The sequence below is a fragment of the Artemia franciscana genome, chromosome 16 (assembly GCF_032884065.1).
Source record: "Artemia franciscana chromosome 16, ASM3288406v1, whole genome shotgun sequence".
Classification (NCBI taxonomy): Eukaryota; Metazoa; Arthropoda; class Branchiopoda; order Anostraca; family Artemiidae; genus Artemia; species Artemia franciscana.
Genome location: NC_088878.1, coordinates 15,115,947 through 15,128,255, shown reverse-complemented (window position 1 = coordinate 15,128,255; position 12,309 = coordinate 15,115,947). Strand labels below are relative to the sequence as shown.

General features: G+C 34.2%; 1 protein-coding gene across 9 annotated transcripts in view; it reads right to left on the bottom strand.

Moving 5' to 3' along the window:
* The window catches only part of LOC136037117 (disks large 1 tumor suppressor protein-like), a 328,881-nt gene that overhangs the window by 196,424 nt on the left and 120,148 nt on the right, over positions 1 to 12,309 (bottom strand). For all 9 annotated transcript variants that reach the window (XM_065719595.1, XM_065719596.1, XM_065719588.1 and 6 more), the window contains one exon: positions 6,062 to 6,178. In XM_065719595.1, coding sequence (XP_065575667.1) covers positions 6,062 to 6,178 — 117 coding nt within the window. The remainder of the gene's footprint in view (positions 1 to 6,061; positions 6,179 to 12,309) is intronic.

The following is a 12,309-nucleotide window of genomic DNA, read 5'->3' as shown; positions in this document are numbered from 1 at the left end:
TTCAGTAATTATGCGTTTGTGGATGCTCCCCCCCCCCACGAGGTCTCAGTGTAAGGGCTGTAAGTTATGCAATTTGTTCGTTATTTACATATAGTATATGTTATTGAGATAAGGTATGCATGTTTGACTTCTACTTTCCTAAAACACGAAGGACATGTCTTCAGGGAATGTTGAAGGGAGTGTTGAACTAAATCAAAACAAGTTATACGCATATGGGTTGTCACAAGGGTTTAACTCAGGAATGGCTGAGATTATTAATTGGGAATATTAAGGAAATGATAGGGGAGATGACCAATTGACCAAAAACGCGAGATTTGCATGCTAATACTACTACAACTACTACTGCTTCTACAGCAAACAAAAGTGCTATTATTACTACCACTAAAACTACTACTTCTGTAGCGATTGAAAAAAAATATCTGAGGAAACGTTGAGGGGAAAGTTGAACTAAATCAAAATATATTATGCATATACAGATTAATGATACGGACGTATCAGCAATATTTTTGGAACGACTTATCGCATCAAGAGGAAACTTCACGGGCATGGGTGGGATGTTCAGTTGACCAAAAGGCAAAATGTACCAGCTACTACTGCTATTAATCATGCAGCTTCTAATGTTACTACAAATAACAATACACTATTACTGCTAAAACCGCATCTACTACTACCACTACTACTATGATATTAATACAATTAAGGCTACACGTGTGAAGGTGAAAATTTTACAGAATATTGAGTAGGAATTTGAACTAAATCAAAATACACTATTCGCCTGCAGATTGTCAAAAGGACGTATCTCAAGAATTGATTTAGGTATAAGTTGGGAGTTCGGAGAATACTTAAAGGGGAAGATAAATTGACGAAAAGATAATATGCACGCCACTACTAACAATAATACCACTATAACTTTTAATAATGCTACTGCTGCTACTAAACTACTGCAACCGCTACTTGAAATGCAACAACTTGTAATGCTTAGAATATTAAGATGAAAAGGGCATCAAAAAGGTTTCAAAACCCCAGATCAACAATATTTTTGGTACGGCTTAACGTATCATGGTCAAACTTCCGGGGCATCGTGAAGGGGATGTTCAACTGACCAAAAGGCAAAGTACACATGCTACTACCGCTGTTAATACTACTACTACTACTACTACTACTACTACTACTACTACTACTACTACTACTACTACTACTACTACTACTACTACTACTACTACTATTACTACTACTAATACAACACTAACACTGCATCTACTTCTTCTACCATCGAAAATACTGTGATAAAAGTACTGTTAAGGCTACGTTTATGAAGGTAAAATTTGAGAAAATATTGATGGCAAATTCGAACTAACACGAGACACTAAAGGCATTTAAATTGTCAAAATAGCGTATCTTATGACTTGATTTGTGTATTAAGTTGGAACTCTTAGGGAATACTTAAAGGAAACGAAACAATGACCAAAGGACAATATGTGTACACTACTACTAATACTACTGCTACTACAACATTTAATAGTTCTACTACAACTATTGCTATTGCTTCAACTACTTCTATCGCAACTACTTGTAAGGTTAAGAGCATTAACATGAAAAATTCAAGAAGTACATGAACACACAGGCCATCAAAAGAGCAAATCGACAATATCACAGCATTGGTTAATTTCAGTAGAGCAGTAATACTACTGCTGTGACTACTATTACAACTATACCTAAGGATATAAGGGTGAAATTTTCAGAGAATATTTATGAAAATTTCTGCCGTCCCTATGCAGGTTGTCAAAAGGGCATATCAGCAATATCTTAGGAACAGTTTCGTGTGTGAAATTAAAACTTTAAACACTTGTAGTGGGGGATTTTGATTTAGCAAAAGACAACATTTTCGTCATAATACTGCTGCTTCTACCCCTACAACTACTACTACTAAAGCTAAGACTACAACTATTAACTCTACTCCTACTTCTACTACTATAACTACTGATGCTACTACTGCTGATAATAAACCTAAGGGTATTAAGGTGAGAACTTTGGGCAATACTATACCTGAATAGAAATAAATCGAAACACAATATGCCCACACAGGTTGTCAAGAGGACGCATCAGGAATGCTTCAGGACCGGTTGATGGTATCAAGTTAAACATTTCATCGATTGTTGAAGGGAATGTTGAAAATAAGATCCTATGTGCATGCTGCTACTAATGCTACTACTGCTACAACAACTATTGCTACTGCAAGAGCTAAGGGTATTAAGCTGAAGCTTTCAAGGAATATTTAGGCGGATGCTAAACTAAATCAAAACGAGGTATGATCATGTAGATTGTCAATAAGGTGACAAAGCAAAATCATAACAAGGGCTTACATTACTAAGTTGACCATTCAGAGTTAGTTGTGACAGGTTTTAAACTAGTCAGAAGACACTGTGCGTATTGTTTTGATACTAATTTTACGGTTACTGTAACTAATGACACAAAGGGCATTGCGTTGAAACGCTTAGGGGGCGTTTCAATTGAACGAAAAAAGTATACGCATGCAAGTATTAAATGGCATATAAGCAATATCATAAGCAGTGCTGCTCTATCATAGCTAGTAATATCATTGATATTTTAAAGGAGCTAATTTAATTGGAAATTTGAAATTCTAGTACCCTTTTTAAGAGTCAAAAGTGATTGGAGGACAATCAACCCTCCTCTTTAGAGGAGATATTCATTTTGTTCAGCATAGCTGAACCATTATATTTAAAAACTAAGTGTTGCCTTGAAATTAAACGAAAAAGCACTGTGTATATACTGAGTACCAATAAGACATCTCAGCAATATCCCAAGAACGACTGAGGGTATTATGTTCAAACTGTTGGTGCTGATTGTATTGCTAGTTCTGCTCTTAAAATTTAACAAAATCAAAAAAACGTAAGTGCATCGAAGCTGTCAAAGGGCATAGATAGATTTTTTTTACATAAAGTATTAAGTTTTATTTTTCAGGTCAACTAGAAGAGGTATAAAACTAAGTTAAACACTATTAGTTGTGTCCAGATTTTTGAAAGTGTGTATGTTGTTAAAGATTGTTGAAAAGTTTCTCCAACATACGAATAGCAGGTCAAAATTTAAATTCTTAAAGAAAACTTGAAAAGAGTTAAATTTTATTTTCTTTTTCCCTCGACCAACTATGTCAGTATAAAACGAACAGAAATTAACTATAAAAAAAATTCCCACAAAATAAAGTCTTCAAACAAAAGCAAAGGACTCCATTAAGCCAAAAATGAGCAAAAATAGAATCAAATACTCTACGAAGTGTAAAACTGCCACAAATCAGTATCGATAAATAAATAAAACCCAAAACAAACAGAAAGTACAATAAATAAGCGACTCAAACTCAAAACGAGCAGAAATTAAGATGAGAAGGGCTCAAAACCCCTAGGCCTTCCCAAGGCCAGAATATAATTTGCACTTTACTGAGACAAAAATTAATTGTTTTCATTTTTATAACTTTAATAAATCAAACATTAATAACGTTTTGAGAAATAAATATCAGCATATGAATATAAAACTGACAATGCACATTCAACACCAAATAAGGCCTGAAACACCTTTATGGTTTTTATATCACATATTCATATTCTGGTACCGACAAAAACAGTACATGAATAGTACAATAATAGCTCAACTTTTGAGATCAAGAACTTGTCCACTAGGTGTAGATCAGAAGGTTTTCTCGCCTGAAATACCTTTATGAGACATATTTCTTTTTCTTCTTTCTTGTGTTTCAATAAAATGGAGCTAAACTCCATGTTACAGTTCCACGTTTTTTTTTTTTTTTTTTTTTTTCATGGACATGCTCTAGCAACGACAATTAAAGTATATAATTCCAGTTCACCCCTGGCGATCGAAAACGTCTCCCCTAGGCGTACATAAATATAATTTACCGTCTGAAGTTTCCTTTATGGGGCATATTTTTGTTTTTATTTAATCTAAATAATATGGAGTTAACTCTAAGTAAACGCCACGCACAGTTAAAATTGACAGAACTTCTCATTCCAAAGAAGCAAGTAATACTATAAGTAAAGAAAGTCTTTTTTTTTTAAATCATCAAACCCTGTTCACAAAACTATTGGATATCGTCCACAAGGCTTATATAAGGAAATTTTCCCGTGTGAAGTACATTTAATAACCTTTTTTCTTTTTTTTCTTTAACTTCAATAATATTGAAACACACTTCAAGTCAAAACCAAGAAAATTTAAGATGAATTAATTCAAATAAGCAAACGAATTAATGAATAAATAAATCAATGAAATGAATAAATAAATTGAACCTTTGCATTTAAATAGAAAAAGAAAAATATTTCCATTTAAAATAACTGGAAGCAAAGTTCCCGTTTGCATTTGCCAACCCCCACCTCCTCCCAAGAAATTTCCTGATGAACCTCATGATGCCTGACCCTTTCCACCTATATGCCGGTAAGCATATGAATGTGTTATTTTACGGTACAAAAAAAATTGCGATGGGAGGAGCGCAATTACCCCTCCATTCCTCAGCACCAACAAAAAGGCGTGGACCAAAGTTATTCTCGGGAATGAAGAGAGATTAGATTACTACTTCCCAAAATCTATTCTATATTTGTCTGAAGGCTCAATGAGAAGGTATTTGGACATTAAAATGCAATCTTTGAGGCATCTGTCTCTCCCCCGCCTACAAAGTGACCCACACCTCATCGTTTATGATAGCTGATTGCATTTACACATCATTGTAAATAATTTTGTGAAATATGAAGAAAATTAGTTTAGTTAAATGAAGCTTTAAAATAAATATTTGCCTGTAATAAAAAGGGAGGTGCCATTACCGCAGCCCCCTCTATCAGGCATAGTCTAAATGAAGGGAGATGAAGGATTAATTACTACCTCTCCCTTTCATTCTCCTTCCTTTTATTTTCTGAAACTTCATGGGGAGCTAAGACAATTTGGTCATTAAAATGGACTCCTTTAGACATCTGGCTCTCCAAGCCTACACAATGACCCACCGACTTACCTTCCTAACTAATGATACACGATTATACATCATTAAACATAATTTCATGAAAAATCAAGTGCATTAAATCAGTTAAATAAAGCATGAAGATAAATGTCAATATTAACATTTCTCTTGTACAAAACTTTGCGACTTTTCAGGTACGAAGGCGCAGTAGTGGGGTATTATTTCCTCCGCAATCGGGAAGAACAACATATAGCTTTCTGATGCTTTTAAATCGATTGACAATCTCAGAATTTTTAATCATAGCATTTTAATCCTTCATGGGGTGAAATCCTAGTTTGGTGTAAGTAAGATACCCCGCTATATTATCATATTGTTATACGCGTGCCTTTAGCAATAAACGGCAGATAACCAATTGCTTGGTTGTAGCATTTTCATTTCCGATATATTACTTTTTCCAATGCATCTCCAAATATCTAATTTCCTCTACCAAACTATGGTTCACCCAACCAAGAACTGTTCTCCCAGTGTTCAGCGATCTGCCCAAGTTTAATTTTCATCAGTCTAGGGATACTTCCAAGCAAATAAGAAAACAGTGCTTCCTCATTGACTGAAGCACACTTATCAGACTGACTCACTTACTCTTCGAAGAGTGCAAATTTAATTCTGATTGATGAATCATTATAAACCTGTTACAGACCCTTTTAATTTCAACGTGAAGTAGCTTATGATGCAGAATGGCAATGTAAATAGTTTAAATATTGACTTCTTTTCCACAAATTCCCGGAAACATTAGAAAACTAGATCCAGAAACATTTAGGACGAGAACTGATAGTAAGCAACATGCCAAAGTAGACTTCTCTCAAACAGTAGGCCTACCACTTTGAAGTAAGTGGCACTTCACTGTTTGTCGTGCTGGTGTTGTTTGACACCATACAAACCTAGTTCAAGTCATGTTCACGTTCAGACAACGAAGAACAAAATCGAACTTGTGATCCATAGGATTTAAAATATTAGTGAATAAGATGTGCATAAGGTACACGACCTTAAAAATCCAAACATAACGGTTTGAAGAAAAAAAAAACATGGACCTACCTGACGTGAAGATTTGAAGGTGGTGTTTACTTTACTAATATCGTGAGATTCGTAGTCATTCGTCATATAAATGGATGGTGGTGGAGGTAATTCTTCCGACAGGTCTTCAGTATGATTCTAAAATAACACAATAGATTGAATTCTTAATTCGATTGGAAACACTTGATATGAAAATACAAAGAGTATGAAACGGTAGGCTTAGAGATAATAAGCAGTCGTTGATTACTCATTATAAGCAAAAGCTTCGCCAGAATTCCATCGCATGTCCCTTTTGACATAATTCTCTTCTTCTTCTATCTTTTTCTTCGAGGGGGCTGGGCAACTTCGGAAAATGTATTTTTTCTAATCATATATCTCTTGGTTATTAACTAACCAAAGTTGAAACCCAAAGGTCGAATTTATTTGCTTAACTTACCTTACTAACTTGGACCAGATATCTGTTATAACAGATGAGCAATTATACCATAAATAAGGCGAAAATCCCTTAATCTTCACACACACACACATCATCATCAAACGGATTCAATAAGTTATCCTATGAAAAGCGAAGAACAGTAAAAAGAGTAACAAGTTTATTTGACGATTCCGATTCCAACACAAAAGTAAAGACAGAACAATGAAAAAACCGAGTAACGATACGTGAGGTAAAAGCGAAACCGCACAGTTACCGTGGTTGATCGAAGACACTAGATACCGCCCAGTCAATAACCTAGATGACCTTCATACATGTGGGCAAGACTTGGCTGAATATACCTTCAATAGGTCTATCCCAATTTTTTTTCGCATTTAGGACATCCTCTTTGCGGGGAAAGAGCAAAGAGGGACTACCGAGACCCAGAATACGTATGGAAAAATCTTGCATTATTCTGTATAGATGTGGAGCATTTCCATCAAAATCTCTAGGTTTTAGTTTACTCCCTTTAAAAAAGAGATCAGCTAAAAGTTTTTTCTTATGTTTAAATAAACAGGAATCAGCAAAAAAAGAGAGAAAGAAAAATCCAGATAATCTCCCTCGACAACAGGAAGCATATTCAATCTGCATTCGACTTTTATCCAGGTCAACATGAAACAGAAAGTAAATATAGCTTCATGCACAGCCTCCCTTTAATTTTCTTCATTTCAACATATCGTGTCACCAACAAAGTGAAGTGAGGAATGGTATGATATTTTTTTTTTTTTTTATACTTAACACAACTTCGACTGGTTTTTAAAAGTTTAAGGCCATTTATAATTATCTGGTTTATATGATTATATGGTTTATATGATTAAAATACGATTATTTGGTTTATTTTTACTAGCTTTATTGATGTATGTTAGATGGACTGTGAAGCAATAATTTTTGTTCGTTTTAAGTTTCAACTTCGCTCTTTACTTCCCTCAAAAAAAAATTTTTTTTAAATTAATCTTTACCCGTTGTTAACCTAAATTTAATGCAGAAACAACACTGCAATGATCTTTTTAACTTTTCAAGGGGGGAGCAGCACCCTCATATACGGAATAATTTCTGTTCATTTTAAGTTTTAATGTCGATCTTTACTTTCAGTTGAAGAAAATATTTAATTTCTTATCGTTTTTCAAATAATGCCGAGAAATCCGTGCTACACAGAATGGTGTACACGATTTTTGAAGGTGGGCAACCTTGACAGTTAGGAAAAAGTAACTATTTTTCTAAAGAAGATTTTTAAGGTTTCTAAAACCTAAGCCAAATTTTGGTATGTCCAACATATTTCACTAAACATCTCCCATCTGATAAACACTAAAAACATCAGACATACAGGTGTGGAACAGCAATAAACAAAAAAAAGTTGGAAAGTAACCTGACAACCAGAAAACTAGCACAGAAAAAAAATGCTAATAAGGTTCTTAGTGCTATGATTTCTCTATATACATTACAATAGTTTTATTTTGTCTATTAAATAGTAAAAATGAAATTATATGAATAAATAAATATAACAATAAGTAATCCTTCTATGAAGATACAACTTTAAGTTGTTCCAGAACCATATGTCTATACTTCTCCAACCCCCTAAGGGGTAAGGGGTGGAGGTTCGGGTCGTGATTTGTTCCAAAAAAGTGTATGGAACACTTCACACTTCACAAAAATATTAGCAAAAATAGTGAATTAGCTGAAATAAAATCATACATAAGGCAGAACACCATGATTGAAATAAAAATGCCTGATTAAGGAACTGAACCCTTGCCATTCTGATGCAAAGTCTAACGCGTTAGTAACTGAGCTACGCCGGCTAATGATTGGATTCAATCTATTTGACATAATAGAACCAAGCTGTGTACAGCCCTTTTCTCAAAAACTGTCAAGAGCTATATCATCACTAAAAGCATAGTTATTGGACCTTATTTAGTAAATACATTTGTAATTGACTATTATAAAACATTGAGTTAATAAAAGCTTTTATTACAAAGAATAAGAGCATTAAACTATATTTGGCAAAGCTCAACTTTTGCGAACAGGAGGAGGGGAGAAGATACGTCAAGGAATAGTCATTTGGAATTTCAAAATCCAAGTATTTGTTCTTCAATGAATTTCGTCCTCTTAAGAACATTCGATATTTTCAAAATCATTTTGCGAGCCCCAACGTCGGCTGACCGTATTAAAGATTTCATAGTGAATTCCCCAACGGACTAATGAGACTCACTAAGGAGTCGGGAGGGGGAGTAGCCTATACGGGGGGAGTCCTTGCAAATCTTCAGTTAGGGGTTTTGGACCATGACTGTTACAATGGTACCGTTTTACACTTCCAAGCTTTTCCACTTAAAAAGTGGCACCAAAAGTGCCGTTTTTAGATATATATCGCACTTAAGGATAGCAGAACTGATAAAAAGCACGTAGATATGAGCAATAGCTCTCAGATAAGCCATTCAACACCTCTCTAAGAAGTTCTGGATGCCCACTAGCCCCAACTTTTCCACTTGGGAGATGGCATCAATCAATATTGCCATTTGGCACTTGCAGATGGTGGATTTTATAGGGAAAACGTAGATATGGGCTATTTTTTTTTATATGAGCTATAAAAAAAATATGTCTACGATGTTTTGGCACCCCGCTAGTCACATTCCTTTAAAAATGCCACAAAAAGTGCCAAGTGGCACTTGCAGATGGCGAAATTTATAAAAAGCGCTTAGATATTAGAAATAGCATTTGAAGAAGCCATTAAGCATCTCTTTATGATATTCTGGTAGCCCGTTAGCCCTGCTGAAAAAAAAAAAAAAAAAAAAAAAAAAAACGGGAGACAGATTAGTGCTACCGATGTAAAAAAAAAAAAAAAAAAAAGTCGATTTTTGAATTAAAATGCAATAGTTGTGTGCATTGTTCAAGGAGTGGGACTTTAATTTCCCAATACTAGGTTTTCGACCTTGCTGGTCCCAACGGTCAATTTTTCATTTTGATCTGACGCCATTTTCAAGGGGTTTCAGGCTTTTTTTTTGAAATCATCTTAAATTTCTTTTCACAATAAACTTTTACTTTTGGGACGAACCAAAATAATAGTTACCATTTCTGAGTCAGTGTCAGATGACAATTCTTTTTCATTAGGCATTTTTTTTTCAAAACGCGTTTTTTAACTTTCGGTTACTACGGGCTGTGGTTCGCTCTTTACTAGATTGCAGCTACAGCTGAAACCGTGATTCTTTAATCCCACTATTCTTAAGTCCTATCTTCTGGAAAGGATATTGTATAAACCCCCATGTTCTCTTTACAATTAATCCAATATATTAATTGTCCAGCTACTACAACGTTCACCAAGGGAAGAGTAATGATTTATCAAAAAAATCAAATGATGTTTCCGCCATTTCTTCTAGAAAATGTATTCCCTGTACCAAGCCAAAGACGCAATAGACCTACCAATATTAATCCAAGGAAACGCTTCTTTATCCTTTTATTGACAATGGAATCTAGAAAGTTCTTATTGAGGATTTATCGCTGACGACAAAAAGAGGGAAGGAGGAACGTCATAAACTAGCAACCATATTTGAAATACGGGGAAGTTCCGGAGATATTATGGCATTATACGTAATTTCCGAGATCACAGACAGAAATACTAGAATGCACTAAAAAGTTAAACAACCATTTTCGGTCATATTTTCACCGTCTTTCAGAAACTAGTTTCCACACTCCTTTCTCGTTAGATGATTAGTTTGAAATTTATGGAGATTTCTTTTTGTGTCATGTTCCGTTCATCGGAGGACATAAACTGGTAGTAAATTTTTTGTTTAAACTTAATACTAAATTCCCAAATGTGTAAAAATGTAGGCTACCAGAATTTTTTGACTGCATCATAAATGTCCAAACGTACCGCATTATACCAGGACCTCTAAATTATACTAAAAATAGTACAAATGTACGCGGTTGGCAATGCTGGTTGCCATATTTTGGTGCACAAGCATGGACTCCATTACACTAATTGCAGGTCCTTTTCAGGGTTCCTTCTCATCCCGACAAAATACTTCTAAGTTTCAATTTCTACATCCCGCTTAAAAGTTTCAAGTTGATCATTTTTTTTATCCTTGATCATGAGTCCGCAAAAATCAACTGATAAACTTAAATCATGACATTTTTTGTTTATTAAATGATGATATATTTCGTAAATATCTACTTTTGCACTGATGTTACGAATATTGTTCAAAACGGTTCAAAGATAGCATATAACTAACAAATAATGACGTCCCTAGTATTACCTAGCCTAATGTCTCATTTTCTTTACCCATTGCTGTATTTACCCACATGTCAAATTTTGACCTCAAAACCTGATTGATTCTTTTGTATAAAATGTTAAGCCAGTAAGAACGAAATTTTTTTTGCAACAATTTTTACATGTCGTTCAGCAAGTTCCATTTAAAGTAATTCCAGAATGTGACAGCAAAAAAAAACAAAAAAAAAAAAAAAAAAAAAAAAAAAAAAAAAAAAAAAAAAAAAAAAAAAAAAAAAAGGAAAAGGCTGATCACGATAACGACTTCATTAAATCATCCACAAAATTGATGCGCCATTACGCTCAAGTGGAAGATAATTTTCTAATAGCGTTTTCAAGAAGCTGCAACCGATTGCAAATCTTTATTCGTCCTTGGAATAGGACCAATTCCTTAAAATACAAGAAAATAAACCCTTTTTAACGCAGACAGGCTTCTTAAGCTGGGGCAATTCATTTCCTCTTCTCTAATATTATTCTGGCCCTCATTCAAAAATAAAAATAAATTGTAAACAATGGGAGAACGAAGACTGCCTTAAAGATTTTCCTTTTAATTAAGAACCGAAAAACTAACAAGTTGATATAGAGCCAGCATTTTTATTAGCTTTAAGAGGTTTTTTAAAATAAAACAAATCAATATGTTTTATTTGCTTTTCTCTAATACCAAAGTGGTATTTATTCAAAAACATAAAAGATTTTTTAAATAACTTAAGAAAGAGGAGGGATTCTAGGATTTTCATTCAAATTAAAACTGACGAGATTTTGCTTGTATTTTGTTCATTCGCATTAACATATTTATCGAACTAAAATCAACCATTCTTATTCAAATCTCAAACAACATATTCAGCCTCATGCAGTAGCTCTTAACTCACTCAATAGCTCATGCAGTAGCTTGAATTGAAATGGAATAGTTGTGGGCATCAAGTCATGGCTAATTGTAGAAAAAAGCCAAGACAGATAGTCCAATTGAGTGAGAAGCAAACCTGGCATTAATCCCCCCCCCCTTATTAGGATTCTATAAAAAGGAGGTTAGTTATTTGTTAATAGATATGTCTAATCTATTATCCGTCCATGCATCATTGCTAGGGCAGTAAAACCAAGGTAGATAGTCATAGAGCTAATATAGTGATAGAACCTATAATTTTCCAAGTTTTTCTACAGTGTTTGCTTACACCTCTCTGTTTCCACGAATTCAGTATTCAAATTTCATAATTTATATTCAAGGACACATGAGAACAAGAGATGGAATTGTTCAAAAAGTTCCGATCTTATTTCCATAAAGTTTACGTATTAAATCAACAAATGCAAGCTAAGCATATCAACACCAGTATCACCAAAGTGGTTTGTTGCTTGATGTCAATTTTACAATAGAGCAAAAGCAACCTGCGAAACGGATTTAATGTTTATCAGCCCTAAATAAGAAAGCCTTTAAGGAAGTTCTCCTTACTAAGGAAGGCTTTTTCAGGCTTTCAATATTTGTGCACTTAAATATGAATTCCGAAAATTCCGTAAGTGAGGAATGTATACCACTTTGCATCAGACCTA